The 22126-nt window shown below is 40.8% G+C and overlaps 3 protein-coding genes across 4 annotated transcripts; 1 reads left to right on the forward strand and 2 right to left on the reverse strand.

Moving 5' to 3' along the window:
* Positions 1–43: 43 nt before the first annotated feature.
* Positions 44–2827, reverse strand: six9 (SIX homeobox 9; the record flags this gene model as incomplete). The annotated part of the gene is made up of 3 exons (XM_084351108.1): positions 44–452; positions 1257–1417; positions 2435–2827. 3 exons carry the CDS (start codon positions 2825–2827, stop codon positions 299–301), a joined length of 708 nt encoding a protein of 235 aa, XP_084207234.1. The 3' UTR covers positions 44–298.
* Positions 1406–21096, forward strand: tbcb (tubulin folding cofactor B). 2 transcript variants are annotated; one of them, XM_084351107.1, is made up of 7 exons: positions 1406–1423; positions 15991–16146; positions 16801–16944; positions 17441–17537; positions 17855–18046; positions 18725–18797; positions 18901–21096. In XM_084351107.1, the coding sequence occupies exons 2-7, from the start codon at positions 16027–16029 to the stop codon at positions 19013–19015; spliced, it is 741 nt and encodes a 246-aa protein (XP_084207233.1). In that variant the 5' UTR covers positions 1406–1423; positions 15991–16026; the 3' UTR covers positions 19016–21096. The 2 variants fall into 2 exon arrangements, with proteins under 2 accessions (XP_084207233.1, XP_084207232.1); XM_084351106.1 differs by lacking the exon at positions 1406–1423 and adding an exon at positions 15310–15476.
* On the reverse strand, positions 3689–12484 carry six5 (SIX homeobox 5). The gene is made up of 3 exons (XM_084351104.1): positions 11702–12484; positions 8139–9631; positions 3689–7033 (listed from the first exon to the last, which is right to left on the reverse strand). The coding sequence occupies exons 1-3, from the start codon at positions 12388–12390 to the stop codon at positions 6366–6368; spliced, it is 2850 nt and encodes a 949-aa protein (XP_084207230.1). The 5' UTR covers positions 12391–12484; the 3' UTR covers positions 3689–6365.
* Positions 21097–22126: the final 1030 nt, after the last annotated feature.

Here is a 22126-nt window from a genome sequence, read left to right on the forward strand (position 1 = left end):
TTTAACGAATTGAAGAAGCTGATTGTTGTAAATGTGTTGATACCGTGTGGGGACATTGGGTTTAAGGATGAGCTTTACAGCATGTCTGTGAACTGGTACTTTGAATTTAATCCAGATAAATTATGCTTGTGTGGTGTTTTATGTGCGTTTACGTCACGTTCCAATATCATGTTTTGCACAGTTTTTGTTTTTCTGGCACCAGAAAGTTAACTTTGCATTCAAGAAGGGAACAAAACAAAACAAATAATAGAATATAAGCAAGAAATATAAGTTACAACATAACATTTAAAGGGCAGATTCATAGGAAGTGGCATAGAGGAGGTGGAGGGTGACAGAGGGGTGGAGGTGGTCGCCAGTGGTATCGGGGGTGTGGGCTGCCTAGAGGTGAACAGTCGTTGTCGGAGGAAGGGTAGACTTCTCCATAGCTTCTTCCAGAGCAAGATGTTTGGAAACTAAATGAAGAGATCAGATAAGGAACATCAGAAAAATGCAATGGGTGTCACCAGTCAAATAGTGCATCATGTCTTCGTATGACCACAAGGGGGTGCTGTTGTTCAATGTTTAAGGAATTAAAATTAACTAAATAATGTGTAATATACAATTACAAAACTTCTAGTTTAATTTCTACCTTTACTGGTCTCTCAAACAGAAGAACAATAAAGAAATGTTAAGCCCTTCAGTAAAGTAGAGGGAAGAAATACAAAAACCATCAATGGACGAGAAGGCCTGTGCTTGAAAATGTTCAAATTAGTTCTTGTAAGTTTAGTGAAACAGTTATTTCTGTATTTATATGAACATTTCGCCTGGATTAGCTAAAAATGAAGAGAAGTTATTTTTCTAATGAGTTCATCAACAAACTGCTTTTAAATGAGCTGTAACGCTGCTCCTCGTATTACTCCGCGGACAGCAAACCTAGCTTTTTTGTTTTTGTTTCTTTATTGATTTCTGATTTAAAACCAAACCAAAACTGCATGGCATGTTTGAGGAGTCTTACTCTGTTAAGCGAAAGTATAAATATGTAATTAATTAATTATAGTCATGTATATAAAAACATTGGTCCATGGCGCGAGGCTGAATGGGTGGTCTACGGCTGTGTATCCATCCGCGTCCTGTCCCCTGTGGTTCCTCACAGTCTTGTACTTTGTCGAAAAGTCATCTCATCATGGTCTTTTCGTTGTAAAACACTAGACAGTGGGTGTGTGGGATGTAATTAAATGATTAAAATGAGAGAATTGCTCAAAAGGTGACCTACTGACCCAGTGACGTCCGTGGTTCGGTCCCTCTGCCGGCGGTTCTTGAACCAGTTGCTGACCTGTGTGGTCGTCAGGCCGGTGGCCGCTGCCAGCTCCCTCTTCTCCCGGGTGGAGGGGTAAGGTGTGTGGTGGTACCACTCCCGGAGAGTACTCCGTGATTTCTCCTGTTAGTAAGTTAAACAAAAACATACACAGAGAAAGCTTTAGAAATACCAACTGGCCTGTATCTTAAGTTAGTGAGAGGGTGGCTCTGTGATGTTAGTTAAGCTAGCAGTTAAGCTAGTTAAGTAGCTAGCAGTAAGTAAGCTATGCTAGGCTATCACCTCAAAACTAAAGCAGCAGTACTATAGTTTAATCAGGTGCTTAAATAAAATCAAAAGAGTAATGATTAAGTTTGGTACTCCATTATGTGGGAGCCCTTTTCTGCCAGTAAAAATAAAAATGGAAGAAAACTTATCATGAAAAAATATAATGTATGAATGTTTCAGTGGACAGTCATAATTATGAGATAAGTCGAAATCATGAGGTAACAAGTGATAAATATGGGATAGAAAGTAAAAATTATGATATAGAAAGTCAATTTTCAGATAAAAAGTTTAAATTATTTGATAATAAGCCATAATTATGAGTTCAAAAGTCATAATTATGGGACGGAAAGTTGTAATTTTAAGATAAAAAGTCATAATTATGAGATAAATGTTGGCTTTTTATCTCCTAATTATGACCTTTTTTGTATCTCATATATTACCATTGAAATATTTTTTTCATCGAGCTTAGTTTTCATCTTATTTTTTTCATTTACTGTCAGGAATGGGCTTCCATAAAAAATAACTATAGGTCTCAAAAGTCAAAGTAAAAAGGGCTCTTTTTATGACCATTTTATTTGATAATTATTATTGATATAGGAATATCAGATATTACAGTTCTGGTATATTTAAACTACTTTAGGCCTGCCATTGATTATGTTAATCTGAAAGTAAAGGACCATGTGAAATATGATGAAATATGCTTTTTTCTTTCATGAATAATCTGGATCTGCATACAGCCTAATAAATCTCAGTAGCTCACTTATCATAAAAGTACCATAAAACCGTACTCACGGTTTTATGGTACAATACTTGTGCAAATGTACCAGAAAGCTATACTAAAGTTGGAGAGCACATTAAGGAGATTTTGCCTACCTTAAAACAGTAGCTGGTCTCCTCTCCGTCCCAGATGGTGCGTGGTAGAGGAAACTTTCTCCTTACGCGATACTTCCCCACAGCTCCCAGGGGTCGGCCCCTCTGCCTCTCAGCCTCTATATAGTGGGCTCTGAGCCAGAGCTGCTGCATGAGCGGTTGGCTCCGAGGGGAGAAGTAGAAGCCCTCCAGCAGGGTGTAGAGGTCAATGAAGCGGCCCTGGTTAAAGGCCACTGCGGCTTTAGCCTTCAGCACGCTCTCCAGCTCCCCGGGGGAAGGAGAAGAGGAGAGGGAAGGAGGAGGAAGAGTGTGGAGGAAGCCAGCAAGACGATCTATGCGGCCACTCTGCAGAAGGACCTCGCACAGACAAGCCACCTGTTCCCCTGTGAAGATCATCGCTGTTGGGAGAAGATCCCAAAAAGTCCTGAGATTAAGTCTGATCTCTTCTAACAACCTCTCTCAAGTTTGTACTGGAGAGAGCTGAAGCCTCCGTGGACGAAGTGAACATGAGTGTGTGTGTGTTTATCATGACTCATCATGCCCTGACAAAATCCAATCACAGGTAACCTGAGCCCATCAGGGTTATAACAACACACCATACATCCCTCCTTCTCTTGTGCAAACACATGCATGCACACACTCACACACATTTTGGTCCTTTGCTATTGTACTGGCATTCACCCAGACAGAGACAGAGTGTGTGATGGTTTTGCCGTGCAGAAGGAAAACACATTTGAATAAAATTATCTTGGCAAATCAGAAGCAAAACCCTGTGACATGGTTTGCCAACAATAATTCACGATGCATGAAAACATTCTTTAAAAAAAAAAGAAGCCAAAACAAGGTTTTTTTTGTAAATGTAGTTTATTACAATAACATGTAATATAAAAAATAGAATGCATTTGAATACAAAAATGAGAAGAACCTTGAATGACAGACACAAACGATCCCTTTCAAAACTATCAAAAAGTCGGTCAAAATACATTATCTTTGGTTACATCTGGAGTCATATACGTTATGTGTCAGGTAGGAGAGAGTAAAACATATCCCCAGCTACAAATGTGCGCAAGCCCACAGAGGCTTCAATGTCTACATACTTTGGTAAGAAATGGCTCATATAAACAAACGCAGGTTACCATATTTTACATATAGGACAGACGTATTCCCTTTACCCCAAACTAATTAAAATGTTGGTAAAATTTTAAACTAAAATTGATTTGTCCAAGCCATTTAATAATCTATCCAAAGGCCACTGGGAACAAATGTCCTTTAAATTTATTAGCAAGGAGGTGACCTGTATTTCAAGCCGACCTACCTGCAATCAAAATAGATTTCATACATGTCGAGTGTAAAACCTCAGTTTTTCATAACTTCCAAGTGAAAATGAATATCATTTCCTATCTGCTTTTTTTTTTCCACAAGGACTCATTTGTCTTTCAGTTAAAACTAGAAACCGATTGATACATGCTTTAAATAGATTAAATGTACAAAAAAAGACAAACAACAAACATACCTATAAAAAACAAACAAAAAAGGACATTACTGTAACTAGAAGTGTGTTTTTGTGTACCATAATTGGCCAAAAGTTTGACCGCTACCTGTGTTAGGACAGTGGAAAGCTCATATGATGATTGGCTACAACTGAGAAAGAGAAGAAACATTTCATCAGAAAATCCTATTTTCTGATTGACCTCTTTAGCTTTTGTGTTAACTTGGTATTATTAATGTCACACTGAGAAAGAAAAGACAATTTCAGGACAGAATATGAGTTCAGCCACTGTCACAACAACATGGCAGCGCAGCGTAAACATTGTGTGAATGAAAGGTGCAAAATATACAAAAACAGGAGACAGAGCTGTGACTTTACAACCAGAATCGTCACAATATGATTGAATGGACTCAAACAGACACAGAATTGTGGGTATTCAGAAAAAGGTCCATAAAGTGAATCCCAAAATTTGGTTGGGTATATAGCATCTGTAAAACTGTAAAAAGTCAAAACATTTTTTCAAAAACAACAAACCTGTAAGCTTTAAAAAATAAGGCACTTATATCAACAAAACAGAGATTTTGGATGCATTTAACAGACACAAACATCACTACGTGGGGTCACAGCAAACGTTTTAGTGTCTTTTTCTCATCTCCCAAGTGTACTGGCTTGTCAACTCAGCCATTGTGCGACGTAGTGTCCTATAAAGAACTAAACATGCATTGCATAGAGTACAGACCCTTTTAATTCCTTTGTTATATTTGTAAAAAATGGAGCGCAGCATTCTCACTTGAAAACTGCATGAAGTAAATTAAAGGATAAGTTCACCCAAAAACTTTATTTATTAACTACTCAGCCTCATGCTGATGGAACGTCAGGTGAAGTTTTGTAGTCCACAAAACATTTCTGAAACGTCGCAGCAAAACAGCGCTGTCCATACAGCTCGTCTGGCGTAATCCATGTCTCCGGAAGCCCTGAGCATTGACGTGCACCCCGTTTGAACCATGAATCTAACAATTTGAATCTGGATACAGCTTCAGAGGCAGAGCCCCGTTCATTCCTATAAAAGCTGCTCGTTGGAAGCTCAACTTCCTGGGTATAAGATTATCCAGATCTTCCACCCTGTGGGGCCCACAGAGCCTGAGCACCAGACACTTCCGGTTTTAGTGGCTGGCAAACCTGAATGGGAATAAAATAATTTAATCATGCCGCTCCTCCAGATTTGTGGGGGTTGTGATGCTCCAAAAAAGTTGTGCCGCAGTGCGTCACATGCTGATGTAATTACACGGTTTGGCCACTGAGAGAACTGCCTTTAAAACCTGGCGCTCTTCCTGGGGGGTCGGTTTTGAAGCGGGTGCACAAGCTCGACAAGTCTTTTCAAATCAATTTGGTATTTCTGGACTTCCATAGTCTTGGATTATGCCGGACGAGCTGCAAGAATCCATTTGATCTTCTTTTGTTTGTTTTTTTTACATTTTAAAACAAGTCCCCATCTACTTCAGTTGTTGAGGAGAATGTTGCAACCCTGTTTGGCTGTGAAGCTCCAAAAATGTTTTCTCGACTACAAAACTTTGACCCCGACTTTCCAGCAGCAAGAGGGTGAGTAGTTAACAACTGAATTTCCACTATTGGGGGAATCTGTCCTTTAAAAACAGCTTACTGAAACAAATAAACGTTTGGCTGCTTGTTTCCACCAAGACTTCAGTAACTCTTCATCATAAAATACTGTCGTGTAGCCCTTGAAGCTATGATGTAATGATGGTTGAGGAAAACACATTTAAAAAATGTTCTACATAAAATCTACCATCTCATCTCAAATCTGTTTGTGAAGAAACTTCACTAAATTCCTGGAGCAATGGTAGAATAATATATTGAGGCTGTGAACAAGTGAAAGAGAACATCCTGAAGCTGTTAGTTCTGGAAAGGCAGGACAATCTCTTATTGCTAGATAGTCTGGTGTATAGTTACTGTGGTCGTTCCACAATGAAGTACTTCTACTGCCAGCAAAAACCACAACACCTCCTCCAAGTACAGCTGAACTTGGTCCGCAGTCCACAAAACTGCAAAGCCATAACGTCTTGCGTAATGTAGTATTTCTTTTTTTAACACCAGGACCTGTAACCGGGCCAAGCAGACTAATCCGTGTTCTGTCTGGATCTGATAAAACAGGAAAGGCACGTTCGGATTTTCATAAAAGCCTCTTGAGACGCAAATTCTCAGGCGATATTGTGACGTTGAATGAGCAGGTGAACGTTCCACATAACCATGCCCATCCATGTGACATAGAGCTGCAGAGAAGTGCCAGCGAAGACCATGATGTTATCAGGCCATAATGAGAAAGAGTTCATGTTGTTAAAGACATTTATGTCTCAAAGGGATTAAAAATATGGGATAAAAAACAAACAGCAGAGTCTGTAACCTACTGCTTGTTTCACCGTAAACAGACTACAAGCCCAGCTCGTCATCCACAGGGACAGACTGGAGCTGAGTAAGAATCTTAGAGTCCCCATCCATCTCCGCTGGATCCCCCAGTGCTGAGTTGACCTCCACATCCTGGTCCGGCGAGGGGCTTCCTAAGAGCAGCGACTCTCCTCCAGGTAGGCCCAACAAACCAGGGTCTACCGGCAGGTCCCCCTTGCCGCGGACATCAAACAGAGTTAGACTAGCTGAAGTGGAGAGGGGCACAGGGCTCCAGGCTGGTTGGGACAGCTGGCTGCTGGGTGTCACTCCACTGTACATGGGACTGAGGGTAAGCATACTTTCTGGAGTAAGAGTATTCGCCGTTGTCAGGGTGACTGAATGGTCCAGCGTATGAGGGGAAGGGACGGCGGGTGTCCCAGTCTCTGGAGCGCAGTATGGTGGAGACGAGTTGATGAAGTTTAAGGGAGATGATGTGAGGCCGATGGGGGTCGGGGTGGAGGTGATGGAAGGCTGGGAGGCGACAGGAGGGGTGGAGGTGGTGAGAATGGGACTCACTCCATTAGCAGAGATGGGTGAAGCCTCCGGGACTGGTTTCAGGGGTAAACTGGTGAGCTGGATTCCTGCTGGGATGGTCAGAATCAGCTTGCCTTGCTGGACACTCAGGTAGGGGCTTCCACCGAGGAGGAGGTTACCTACAGGAGTGATAAATGACACATCATCAGCACCAAAGCAGCTCTTTACCATTAATACATGGAAGCAGCAGATTCATTTACAGACCAATACTTGTGACGTGTTTTACATAATAAAGAAAAAATGATGCTGTGTGTATTACAAATCTTACTTTTTATATTAACTTTCTATTGTTTTGTGTTGGGACCTATTTTTTCCCCCAGTTTTTTTTAGGCATAGTTTCTTCAGTGTGTTTTGGTACAATGTTATGGGTTAAATTGCTTGCTGTATCTGTATTTCTTTTTTATATCGACTTATTGTCACTTGTTTATCACTATTTTTAAGCAAAAATGCCAAATACTCTGTGATTCAGATTATCAGTCGTGTGTCTAATGTCATTATTAATTGAATATATGAGGGTTTTGGACTGATAATAAGACAAAACAAGAAACCCAACAACACCACCTTGGAGTAAACTTTGATGGGCATTAGTGTTGTCAAAGGTATCACAGTATTGATAAATACCATTACTGAATATTTGAAATGGTTTCAATACTTCAGTGCTAGCTGTGATTTTTCGCTCTCCTCTCCGACAGTGAGTTGACACATGCACCGCTGTAGTGCCCACATAGTCCCACCTCAAGAAGTAAATTAACTTAGATGCTGTTGTTATTAACCCACAGTACAGAAGCCTTGTTATATTTATCTTTTAATACAAATCAGAAATTGTTCTGTCCCTTTTGCTCGATTCAGGAGCCTTCTGACTTGAGTGGAGCAATTTGAATAAAGATGTTTTCTTTTGACTGTTGTGTGGTACGTTGGTTTTGTATATGTATGATGTATGTATTGTATTGTATGTATCCCTGTCTTGAATAAAGGCTGGTGATGAATTTCCCAAAACCAGAGGTCAGATCTACAAATTGTTTTCATCTGACCAGTAGTCTAAATCTTAGAGATAATCAGTTTATATCATTATATATGACAAATAAAGACTTGAAATCCTCACATTTGAGAGGCTTCAAAGCAGTTCATTCTTTGACAATTTTGCTTGTTAAATTATTAAAACACTTGGTTTTCAGTTGCCTTGCTGCTTGCTACATTTGCAAATATCTACCGACTTCAGTGTACCTGGAGGAGCAGAGGGCAGCTGAATGATCCCAGAGTTGAGGAGCTGCATACCAGGGGCCACGCTGGTTGGGGGACCCACACTCTGAATGGGCCTCAGCTGGTTTATCCTGAGCGGGCCCTGTGCGACGCCTGCCCCTGCAGGAGCTGATGTCAGGATCTGTAAGGGCACTCCAGCGGAGGGGATGGAGAGAGAAGGACTGGCAGGTACTACTTGTGGGAAAGAGATGGTGGACGAAGTTTGGATGGGGGAGACGGGGACCAGCTGAGGCATGGAGAGGGGGACTAGCTGAGCCGGTGTGGTGCCTTTGGTTTGGGGGACGGGGACTACTTGTGTTGGGGACGAGATGGATATAACTTGCGGGACCTGGATTTTGGCAGATGTGGAGTTTGTGGTTTGGTCCCCCAGCTGGTGTGCCGTTCGCTGCGAGAGCTGATTGTTCAGCTGTGAGATGGAGACTATGGTTGTAGCACCTTCAGGCAGACTTGTTGAAGGATCCTGCTGCTGCTGCACCAGCCTGGTGCCTGTGTTCACCGTCTGGCTTTGGAACTGATGAGCCGGCGATGTGAGCGGGGATACTGGGACCAACTGAGGGCACTGGGACACCTGGGCTCCTGAAGAGTGCTGGACCAGCTGGGAAACTGGTATACCCTGGATGGAAGGCACAACCTGGGGCAGAGAGAAGACCTGAGGGGTGGAGTTGGTGGAGGAGACCACAGAGCTACATGGGTTTAACTGGGAGCCAGAGGTGGCAAAGACAACATACTCCCCTTGCTGACTGGAGAGAGACACAGAGGAATTTGAGACTACCACGCCTGCAGATGACATAGAGGCCGGGAGGGTGAGGGACTCCTGGGTGTTTTGTGTTAAGACTAGTGAGGGGAGACTGGTAGGAGAGGACAGAGTTGGTGAGGAGGGGGATAAAGATGAAGAAGAGGAAGATGCTGTCTGGCTGCTGCCCTCTGAATCAGGGACACCTATGAAATCCATTGCATTGTTGCTGTGTGTCTTGGTTTGCAGAGGAAGAGAGATGATGGATGGATGGTTTGACACTGGTGTGGAGTTAGTGCTCAGAACGACTGCTGGAAGACTGCTCCTCTTGGCCTCCATGGATGAAACCTCCCGCTCTACTACAGAAACTGCTTGCTGCACGCTGACGCTAGGTTTGGTTATTACCTGAGCACCGTTAAGTATCAAAGGAGAGTTGGTCCCAACAGGACTCAGTGTGACTGTTTGGCAATCGCCCAAGCTTAGCCCGTTAATAATGACACCAGCACCATTACTGGAGATCAGGGAATTTCCATTAAGAAGTAATGACTGAGGGGCAGTTAGAAAGCCGCCGGACCCGTTGAGGATGAGCTGGCCACCTGTGCTACAGGGGACGGCAGACAGGGAGATGATGGACGCTGCAGAGCTGGCAGCCTCCTCTGGTTTTTCAGGGGCGTCGTCCATGGGGCTTGCCTCGTCCTCAGTGCTGTGGTTCCCATCGGACTCACTGGAACAGAAGAAAAATAAATAGGTCAAATAAAAGGGAAAGGTTTGAGGCTTTACAGGGTTGGACAACAGGCTTTATCAGTGCTTTAAAAAGGGAAACCATTGTTTCCCTTTTTAAATGTATAGTCCTTTAAACACTTTGTATTTCATTCACGTTCATGGAGCAGACTTTCATCGGTAGAGGACTATAATTCATATTGTCATGAGAAAGCATTGAAATTAGCTTTTTGTTTCGTATTGGTTTTGTGATTTTTACTTGCTCAAAGAAATGCAGTATGTGTTTCAAAAGTGCACTTGCAGTTGTTTGGGGATACGTAATTTTAGTACGCAATGGTTTAGGCTCAAAAACAGCTGTTAAACTAATAATTCTGTTAAGAAGTGAACATGACAATTTGCAAAACACCACACCCGCCCTCTGTAGGACATTAAAAGTTATCATAGGTAATCATAGTGGCTTACAAAAACAGTCCAGAGATCCTCAGAAAAACAATATCCTCTGCATATTATGTGTAATCAGGGCACCAGCCATCAGGCAAAGACTGATAAAATATGCAAATGGCTGGTAGATTACCTTCAGTCTGTATGTTATGATACTCAGGTTGTTCCTTCAGTGTGGACTAAAGTAGACTAATTACCTCCACCAAGAAAGTTTTCCCCATATCCATTTGTTTGTTTGTTGGTTTGTCAGCAGGATTACACAAAAACTACAGTGTGGATTTCCACGAAACTTGGATGAAGGATAGGTCATAGGCGTGACACAGCGGTTTTCCTTTTAATGTAATAAATGTTTTATTTGACATTGGACAAGGCTTGATTAAATTAAAGTGGACTGTGGGGCCTTGGCGTAGGTATGCACTCTACTGGGTGCCTTAACTACAACATTTCAGCTGATCAATGTTTTAACAACCATTTTATAAATATTACTTAAATACTACTTAACTTTGCAATATCTGTCAAAAGTTGTTGTTGAACCAACTCTGACACACATGCACTGTTGATATAACCTGTTTCAATTCCTGTGACAAGATTTACAGAAGTAACATTTTCATGATAACATCCCTCATTATGAGTCAGCGATTTATTTTAAAATAAACGTTTGAAATCTTCTAAATATCATTTATCTGGAAAGAGTAAACCAGACCTGAACAATGTCGTCATGTTAAGATTCAAATGATATCATTAGGAATATCAAATACCATTAAATAAAGATTAACGTTGTCTTGTGTGTTGAACAGATCCTTCAGTGGTCAACTTGTGATTACCACTCAGCTCTATTATTAACCCTTTACAACTGGTTTGTGGTCATTTTTATTATCTCGTCTACAAAACTGACCACAGTCTGCAATGGGTCAGTAAAAAAGGGAAGCTGGTCCAGATTCCTAGAAACTTTTGGCCTGTACTCAGTTAATGTGTGTCACAAAACACAGCAGCCCTGTCAAGCATACAGATTAACTGTCTTCCAGACCAGACCACCACAAACCCTCCAGCCTGATAAGATAACTCTGCTGTATTCTCTCTTATCTCCCCCGCCTCCTCCTCTCTTCTTGGTATAATAACTCTTGAGATTTCTGAGTGAAAGCAACTTAAAGAGGATTTTTGTTCTCTCTGTTTACCACCCCCACCTTCCCTAACCTCGGTCACCCTGCAGGCCCTGAGCAAGCGGTGCAGGGTTTCAGGAAACTTGAGCCATTGTGGGCGCCTGGATCTCACATTTCATAACAAAGCAACATGCTCCTGGTCTCAGACCTGCATGGCTTGTCAAAAGTCAGCTCCTCTGTCCATCTTCTCACTTGATGCAATGATTTATTCTGTGTTAGTTTGGTTGCTTTGAAGGTTAATGTGTACAAAAGTGTGCCTATGCTCCCCTGTGTGTGGGCCTGTAGGTCTTTGTTTACCATTAAGGTTTGGTCTGGTGGATTAGTCACTATTCTGAGTAACCAGGCATAAAGAAGAAGAAATAAGCTGCTCTTAACTAAACAAAAGAAAGTTCAGGACATCTGTTGCCTGTGTAAAGACTTTCGCTGAACTCCCTCCATAGATAGATATAATGCATGTGTTTGCATTGCCTTGCCTTTTGCTGTGGGTCCCGGACGGGGTCCTGTCCCTCTGCCTGCGGTTCTTGAACCAGTTGCTCACCTGTGTGAGGGACAGTCCGGTCACTTTGGCCAGGTTTTTCTTCTCGTCGGGAGTCGGGTACCTGTTGCTCTTATAGCACTCCTTCAAGGCGTTTCGGGACTTCTCCTTGAAGCAGTACACGGTCTCCTCTCCGTCCCAGATCGTCTTGGGCAGGGGGAACTTCTTCCTGAGCCGGTACTTGTCCACTGCGCCCAGGCTGCGGCCCCGGGACCTCTCCGCCTCCTTGTAGCGGGCTTTCAGGTACAGGTCCTGCAGGAACCCATGGTTAGACGGGTGGAAGGGGTAGCTCTCCAGGATGGCGTACAGCTCCTTGAATTCGTCCCGGTGGAAAGCCACCAGTGCCTGGGCCTTCAGCAGGGTCTCGTTGCCACGTAGCAGCTCGGACGAAGGAGGTATGGTGGATAGAAATCTCCACAGGCGATCCACATTGCCCGCCTGCAGGAGGGCCTCGCACAGACATGATACTTGGTCAGTGGAAAAACTCAGAGCCGACTTCTGGAAACTTTGGAGTAATTGCTCCGAAAGTTGGACCGGATCCTCTTTCTCTTCTTTGGGCTCCGTTGCCGTTGGCTCTTCAGGGCTGTTCTCAGATTGTTCTGTAGACTCCAAAGACAAGGAAGCCATTTTTACTTTAACTTTTTTTCCTCCAGTAGTTCCTCCTCCTCCTCTCTCCCTCCCTCTGCAGCGCTGCACTCTCTCCCACTCTCCGCCAGTCGACCAGACCATGAATGTGCCTGCAAACCAGCAGCAGTAACGCCCCTTTGTAACCCAATGTCTTTGTTTAAAGTGACTGTTTTCCTCTTTCCACATGCCTGAAATTATTCTTTACTCACGCCAATCAGGTTAAGATTGTTGACTGATTGATTTGTAAAGAACAAGAAATGACAGACAAGAATAATAGTTTGAAGCAAATAAATAAAAAGCATAGAAAACACAATGTTTACAGACAATGAAAAGCAAAAGAAATCGTCAAACACTTGATGACTTTGTTTACATATTCCCAAAGAAGTCATAAATAACCAGCTTCCTTAATGGTCTAAACCTATACCCCAATTAATTTCCCTAAACTTACCTTTTATCTTTGTCATACAAAAATATAAATTCATTTCTCATACTATCCTTATCAAAAATATCATCATACTGGCCAGCTATCTTTTTGTATGAGTATATTATTATATATTATATATTATATATAATAAACATATATGTTAGATTAGATTAGATTAGATTAGATTAGATTAGATTAAAGGAATAGTTCATCCAATAATGAAAATTCAGTCTCATGCTGATACAAGGCTACAAGGTAAATTTATTGTCATTTTTTAAATTAAATTAAGTTATTTAATGTCCCGCTCATGGATTTATACAGAGGAACTAGATGCAAAGATGGCGTCTTTTCAAACCAAGGACATTACATTAAAACCTGGACACAGTCTTGGAGGTGGAGAAAATGTCTCGACTTCCTGCCGATTAAAATTCCCCCGGATCTACCCGGAGCGTGCACACTACAGACTTCCGGTTTAGTACCTGACTAACTTGAATGGTAATAAAATAATTTATTCGTGTGGCTCTTCTTGACTTTCCAAATCTTATTGGACCATACGGCTCAAATTCTGACAGTCAAACGAGTCATTTCATGGGGGCTGTGACATTAACAAAAAAGAAGAATCCACCGTTTTACAGACGCTTCTTTCACAATGTAGGCTCCAGTTTATCACATCACAATTTAATTACATGATTTGGCCACTACGAAAACTAGCTGATAGAGCATGATAGAACGAGTCATAATCGACCTCGTCTGCAGTTCTTGGTGTCCTGTCATCAGTGTTACAGACATCTCTTTTATAATGGCGGTCTGTGGGGAAAATGCTCTTTGGGCCACAGGGGAGTTTTTTGCTGCCATAACGCGAGTGGCCACGATGCCAGATTGGAAGCACAGCTGAGTGGCACCCTCCTGGGCCTGGTCCTGCTACATCTGTTTTGGAAAATGGAGTACTGATGATGAATTGAGGAGTCTCACAGCCTGGGGAGTGAAGCTGCTCTATACTCTGGTGGTACGGCAGCAGATATGTACTTCTGTATCATTTGCCAGATGGCAGGAGGGTGAACAGACTGTGGTTGGGTTGGGTTTTGTCTTTTAGTTATTGTCTTTGCACAAACAACAATTTTTAATAGCACACCGCAGACATCTTTTATGAGGTCAAACAGACATAATGATCAGGAACTAATGCTTGTTTTTGATGGCAAATGTTAAGATTCCTGTAAAATACACACCTGAATCTGAATAATGTGAGACTTTACCGAGTTTAACAAGTGGCACATGATTTGTTTTCCTAAAAAGAATAACATTTATTATAATGTAATGAAAAGGGGCGTTAAACACCAGTGTTTGTTCTGGCAAGTGTTGTTGTCATCCCTGTTTTTCAACCAGATCCTATGTGATTTGGTGTGTCTGTGGTGGTTTCCCCATGCAAATACTGCAAGCATGAATACACACAATTAAGTATACACTAACACAGCATGTCTACTTTGCATTTGTGACACGCCTCATGCTGGGGTTTTTGCAACAGGTCTGCATCCTGCTTTAAGAAAGGAGGGAAGATCCTTGAACTTTAATTTACACCACTTCAGTGCACAGACAATGCGTCTGCAGGGGTCAGGACAAGTTCAGAAAATAAATGACAAACCAAGAACTGAAAGCTTATGTTTGTGTGTACAGGCCTTACCCTACTCTAGAAACTGCGTCAGAAACAGCAAATTGCATTTTCTTTATGATAAGCTATATGTGCGTTGTTGTCAGATGAGGTGTGAATGAGGCCAGGCAGGTTTGCAGACCTCCATCTCCATCAACAACCGTAGGAATGTAAATCTTCACTGTGGGACTGTGGGCTTGTCTCAGCCCCCCTCAGCTTCTCCCTGCCGGGGGTTTGATCGTAGCACTTTCTCTGATCTTCTCTTTTCTGCCCGTACATGCTCTAGTCTGTTATCTGTGCTATAGTTCACGCTTAACATGATTTACAAACAGACTTGTTTTTCTTGTAGGGGGATAACACACAATATATTTTATTCTGTCCATTGTTGTCAAGTGAAAATCAGGTATTGTACTAATAAGTTTGAGGGGAAACCCAAATTATTATGAACCTTTGTTTGAATTGGACCCAAACATGGTGAAAGCTTTGCTGGACATTACTGAGCCAGAGTTAAATTCTGGCTAGAGATCAAGATTATAGATCAAACCTGCTGTAAAATGCAGTGCATGACTGTGTTTTCTCATTACAGAGTGGTTAGTGCCTGCTTGAATGTATGATGCTTTGAATATTCCTCATAAAAAGAAACATTGTTCAGGCTTCATCTTTAAACTGCAGGACAGCGCCACTGTGTGGATGTTTCAACAGTTGCATTCACTCCTGAGTGATGATTGGTCTTCGGTCGTGTCAATCTACTCGTAAGTAGGCGGAGCCACGGCCCCTTTCCCTTCGTACCGTAACGCTATTGGTTGACTTCACTTCCTCCCTGATGTGATTGGTGGTTCTCCTGCCCGGGGGCGGTAGAACGTTCCAGAGCTGGGCGTAGCAGGAATTGATGTTATAAAGTGGCACAACCGCAACCCATCAAAACATCGAGCTGCTGCGATTCTTCTACTTTAAAAGGTGGATATTGTGTCGAGTGGTCTGCTTCGAGCCTGACATCACTAGAAAATACACCTATTTGTGAGTAACTGCCGTCTAAAAACATCTTACCGTTTAGCCGAGGGTGCGCAGTGTTTCCAACGTGACTCTGGTGCTGCTAGCCACCCAAACAGCTAGCATGTAGCTAGCTATTATAAGCTAACTCGCCAGTTAAAATACGAAAAGTAAACGTGAAGCTTAAATTATCACAGCATATAAAGCTTGTAAGCATGATAGATTAGGGTGGGAATTTACCAAGTCACGATGATTATTATTAATTTAAACGCTAGTAACAATGTAAGTCATCAGTGGTCACAAGGAAACAGCAAACTTATCTACGAGTTGGGAGTGGGCGCATGTTTGTTGGTCTTCATGGAGTATTTCATAGGAATTGCATTGAAAACAATCAAAGTTTACTTGCTGTCGGTAATAAATAGTCGGATCCCTGCAGCAGGACAACGGGAAATCACCTGTTTACAATGTGTGTTTGCAAGTGAGAGATTGTGTATCCATTTCATCCCCTGGCTAATGTGTCCCATTGTTTGCCTCTTGTCAGTCTTTGACCATCAGCTGTGTCCATACCATCGACACAATGGACGGCGGAGTGACAGTAATAACCAATCCCACTGTGAATGTGCGCCTCACAAGCACCATCTCTTCCTTTGAGGTGCAGCGCAGGTTCAACAGAGGGATCAGTATAGCAGAGCTGAAGGTGAGACTCTGCTTATCATACATGAAACACCTCAAAAGATGCACACATTAGCTCTGATGTTGGGTTTTGATGTACCTAACCTGCACAGTAATTTAATGCTGAGATAGTTGTCTAGTTTGCTGCCCTCCTCATTTCTTTAGAGCAGTAGTTTTCAAATTTTTTGGGACCAAGTCACACCAAAAGGAAAACCTAAGTCTTCAGACACACCTTTATTCATATCCAGGCAAAATAGCCCCTATAATATGTATCCAAAAACAGAGTGCTTCCCAATAAGATGCAGCTGAATCAGTTTTCTCCCTCGTTATCTTCCTTCACATCAGGGCCTTCGTTGTGTTAAACTAATAATTCCCACCAACCAAAAATTAGGTAATTGCTGAGATACTGCGGTTCCCTGGAAGGTTTTTAAAGGATTGTATAGTGTATAGAATTTGCCTCTATTTAGAAATGAATGCATTACAAAGTAGTGATTATAGTAAATCAGTAACTCTTTCATAACTTGTTTGTATTGCATTAATTATGTATTATAGTAACAAAATCCCACAGCACACCTGGAGTTTCTTCACACACCATTTGGGAAGCACTGTTTTGAAGACCTGATAATACCTCGGAAAGCTAAATGCATAGCATGTACTATTTTGTATATATTGTGTTTAGGCAAAGTTGGAGATGGTTATAGGTGCATCTGCCTCCTCCATGGACCTGGAACTGTTCAGTGTCGCTGACAAGTTCCTGCAGAAAATGGACGACAACAATGCTTTGCTGGGTTCCTATGCTGTGGATGATGACTCCAGAATACACGTATGTAGCTGCCTGGTTTGGAAGCACTTTTCATACAGTGTCCTGTATCACTGTCATATTGCAGTAAATTACAGGTAGCAACAGGTTATCAGATCTGTCTTTGGCTCCAAATCCAATTCTGTCATCTTGTAGGCAAAAACAAATTTTTGGCAAGTTTCATCAAGACGTGCCCGGAAGCTTTTCACTGTCAAAAGTTTGCAGTAAAACATTTGGGAACTGGTTTGACAATGAGAACCATGGTTAATGTTTAATGTTTTATCCTTTTCACTTGGGGGTACTAATGAGCACATAAGTTCACCAACAAGTGAGAGTTTTCAAAGCAGTTGCATTACTGTGGAACTGTAAAGACAAAAACAAATGTTGGTCAACTATTCATTGTTTTTATAACCTCGCTTGTATCAAGCTGTAGTAATGTGCAGTTTTTGGCTGGTTAGAACGTTCATAAACTGGTGTAGTGTTTGTTTTTTAAGTGTTTGTGTCTCTTCCTGAATTACAGGTTATTGATACTAGTGGAGGCAAGATGGGCGAGTTCGATGATGTTTCCGGAGTGGAGAAGTTTGAACTCTCAGCTGATGCGTATGAAAAGAGGACAGGTACAGTCTGACATCCTCAAGCTTCTCTACAATGTTTAACTCTCTCAGATGTTTACTGCGCTTATGGTATTAAAGAAGTAAGATGTATTTCCAAATGTTATGATCAAAATGGGGCTATTGGATAACAATATAGTTACACAATTAATGCAATTCAAAGATTTTTGCTGAATTTATTAGTTGGAAATTAACCATGCACTGTCAAAAGTTTACCATTTACTGTCAATCAGTGCATCAAGACAAAAATTGGTAAAGCATGTTGTAAAGGAAGTTTTCCAATCTTATTTGATAGAATGTGTTTTGCCGCATTCTCTCTTCAGATTCAGCACGATCATTCATGAAGAAACATCGTATTGGTCACTTCAACGAGGAAGAAGTGGCCAAGAAGAAAGCTGAGCAAGCTGCTCGACAGGAGGAACAGAAGGCTGCTGCTGATGCCATTTCAGTTGGCAGCAGATGCAAAGTGCAGGTCCCTGGGCAACCAACAAAGCTTGGCACAGTCATGTATGTTGGTGAGTTTGGATAAAGCTTAGCTGGTGTACTTTTGTTTAGGACATTGGTTTAAATCCTGTGCAACTGAAGGTTTCCTCTCTAACAGTGTAGACTTTGTTGTACTTTGTGGTGGCCCAATACACAATCTAACAATGCAGGAAGAATTGTGGTCCAAAGTTAAATTTAACATGAGTTTTTTCCTAGTATTGTCAGTAATGAAGACTGAGAATTATGGATCATAATAACAACAACAACAACAACAACAACAGCAGCTAGAATGGCACTCAGTAGAGTACATACCTCTAACAAGGTCCAGAAGTCCCCTTTTGTTTTCACTCATACTGTAGATACCAGCCCCCTAATTAAGACTAATTTCTTTCATCAAGATCAATGCATTATTCCTCGAGAAATTAACAGAAATATTGAAAAATTCCCTAGCTCGCAATGTTAAAGAAAGTGAGAAAAAATTCTCAGATCCGCCCCTTTATCCAGATCTGCACAAAAAGTTAATGGGGTCTCCTCTGGGCCGAGAAACATCCTCCATCCAAGTTTCGGAAAAATCCGTTCAGTAGTTTTTGTGTAATCCTGCTGACAAACCAACAAACAGACAGACACAGGTGAATACATAGCCTTGTAGACAGAGGTAGGAAGAATAAAAGTACTTGGTGTAAAAAACAATGTTGTAACGTTCATTGCAGGTACAGCAGATTTCAAGCCAGGCCACTGGGTAGGAGTGAAGTACGATGAGCCCGTGGGAAAGCACACTGGAACGTAAGATCACAATCTTTTCTTTCTCTTCTTTTTTTAAGCTATGCATAATTTTGATTATGTTAGTCTTGATTTTCTATTTGATCCTATCTTTTTGTCTCCACAGTGTGGCAGGGAAGCAATACTTTGAATGTGAGGACAAATATGGTGGATTTGTGAAGCCCCTAAATGTCGTTGTGGGAGACTTTCCTGAGGAGGATTATGGCTTAGATGAGATGTAGGACTGTAGTAACTGTAACAAAGAGTGTTTTCTGCCCTGAAATTTGAGCGTCAACCTCCGGCTGTTCTCCATTCACCAACCAGAGATGACGGACAGTCATTGTCATTTCAACAAATGAAATTTTTGTTTTTGTTTTGCTTCTCTGGAAGGCATGATCCAAAGAGTGGCGTATGAAGGTCTGTTTAGGTTTAAGTTCTCTTTCACTAACAACAATGTAACCTGATAGAGATGAATGTCAGGGAGGACATGTCTTGGTGTGCTGGATATGATAATAACAGGAAAATCACAAGAGGAGCTCAGACCAACATGGTTTGAGAAGAGAGAGGGTTTAGTTGCATGTAAGGCAGCATAATGAAGGTTAATATGTAGTCCTTCGCTTCACGCACTTCTGTTCAATTTAATTTAGGTTGGTTTGGTAGTACTTGTTGCTTCTTTCATTAGATGGGAGTCTTCTTTGTAAAAGTCTGTAGTGACGACTTCATCTCGTCTCATTCAGTTTCAGTTTCAACAAAGATGATTGTATATAACTGTTTATAGTTGACTGTAGTCCTAGTGTTTTTTGAAGACTGTAAATTGCTGATGGTTGGTCCAAGAATTGGACATCTGTCTGCTGAAGGAAAAATCCCCCGTCTAAAATACTTTGACACTAAAACACAAAGTGGAATTGTATCTTGTTTTCCTAACAGGATGTCATGTACTGTATACATCTCTAATTGACTTAAACTGGACAAACGTTTTCTGGTCATTGACTATAATCTATTTCATTCACGTTTGACAGACCTGAAATTCGTAGTTGACGAGGAAAGAACACTAAATCCTCACCAACAGGAACCTCAATAGTTCAGAGTGCGACACAGCCCTGTTAGTTGTAATTTTGATTCAGGGGCACCACCTTTAACTTTTCCTAGTGAAACCATGCGTTCCTATTTGCTATAGTGTCAGTTATTGCTTTCTACAGGTGTACAATGCCTGGAATAACAGTGTGAAAGTTTGCAAGGGTAGATATTTCCTTTTTAAACCACTTTAAATTCCTTACATTTCATTTTGTGTTTGTATGTCATGTAAACCAATCCCATTTTTATGTTTCCAAATGAATATAAGATGTAATCCTCATTATTTTTATCTGATTGAATTCCTCTTGTTAAACTGCACTAGAATGTTTCCTGCTTACATTGAAACACTGAAATAAAAAAAGATTGTTTCAAGTTTAAAAACTTGAAATTTGACTATTTTTTTAATTAAAATGTGATCATCCAAATCTAATTAATCTATCAAATGGAGCTCTCCTGTATACAAATGTATGACAACATCTGCCAATCCATCCGTTAGGTATACCCAGCTCACTGGAAAATTTTATTTCTCTAGTGACATATAAGCGAGACACATTGAAATTAATGCAGTTGTATAATCTCTTTTAGCATTTACCCCTTAACGTGTCTTTCATTCATTGGATAGTATGACTCCATTTCTTTGGTATAGGTGGGTGCTGAAGGTTATTTAGAGGAGATGTTCTATTCTGAAACCTGTTTATGTTTCTCATTGGTAGCGTTAGTACAAAATGTATCTATGAGCTTTTCAGTGTACCATTAGATGTATATTTTTGATTACCATTGATACCAGGTTGACCATTAAAGAAATATCTCAAAACAAGGAAAAGCAAAACCTACAAAACTTTGATTTGTTGCTCTATATGGTGCAGTTCATCATCATCTTGTGTTCAGTCTCTGAACCATCATCAGTGACTCTAACTGCCTCTCTCTCCATTATCATCACCACAACACTCTGCTTTTGAACATATACATTTCAAATGAATGGTATGCCTTATTTATGCTTTGTCTTATGTGACCAGTCCAAAAACTGTTCACATATTTTCTCATCCTCTGAAGTTTACAAAAGAAATGTAAATTAATTATTTTTGTGGTTTCTTTTCAATGAAATGTCATAACCACGTGTACAAAAAATAAAAATGTAGTGCTGTGCTCTTTTTTCTTTTTTTAAAACTTAATCTCTAAGGTGCTGGTGTTACTATGTGCCAAAGGGGGCCACAAAACAATAAAAATGATTTGCCAGTACACAAATTCATCAGATTGAGTATGTATTTGTCTATACATGGTTCTCCCTGAGGTTTCTATCTGTTGTGTTACTGTTTCCGAGGCAAATTTGCGTTTTGTGATTTTCGTCTATATTAATAAAATTCACTTGGCATGACAAGGAAGTAACATTATACTGCAAATGTGTGGTGAAAGCATATAAAACATCTTGAAGGAAACGTCTTTATTTAATTGTTTACTCTATATTAGTTGTTTTACTGATAAATCAATGGTAATGCAGTAAAGAACAGTGAGAAGTTTGAATAGTGAAAAATACAGACAATGAAAACATACTCTCCCTGACTATATTGCATCCAAGACAATGGGACAACGCTCTATAGTGAATATGTAGGCCTACAGTATGCAGAATATTCATAGTATTGTGTGCACTGTACTTTTTTTTTTTTTTTTTTAAAGTCAGGGGGTATGTTTGGTACATTACACACAAATATTCAAAGAAATACATATGTTAAGGGTTTGAACAGCCTTTTTACTATTAGATTTAGAGATGACTTTTATATATTGTTAAACATCTTAGGAAAATAACAAAATTAGGTTTTTTACTACTGAAGTTACATTTATGAGTGAAACGTGAAACGTGAAACGAAAGAAGCAAATGTGGATGACCCTGATGATGGCCACAAGCTGAAATGTGTCAGTCACCAGAAGAAGTTCTTCACATTGTAAGTGTGGCTGAAGTTTTTGACCTTCTCAGACTTTTTTCCCTTGTCCATGCACCTTTGAAGTAGCTGAAGTCCCTTCTCTGCTTCTAAAATATTCACGGTATAGAAGTATAATCAGGAAAGGATACTTATATATCAAAACAGCTAATGCACTTGTTTCAGAATTTGATTAGCTCATTAAATTATTATTATTATTGATGAATACACAGCAATTGATGTTGTAACTAGTTGAGGTAGATATAAACTGCGGTGTAAAATGCAGTATTTGAGCATGAAATGCTGTGAACCACAAATAAAACAAGTAGTCCAGGTTCCATTTTTAGTTTTTGGAAAGCTTTC

The sequence above is a fragment of the Pagrus pagrus genome (assembly GCF_965226575.1).
Source record: "Pagrus pagrus genome assembly, chromosome: 4".
In the NCBI taxonomy this organism is placed as follows: Eukaryota; Metazoa; Chordata; class Actinopteri; order Spariformes; family Sparidae; genus Pagrus; species Pagrus pagrus.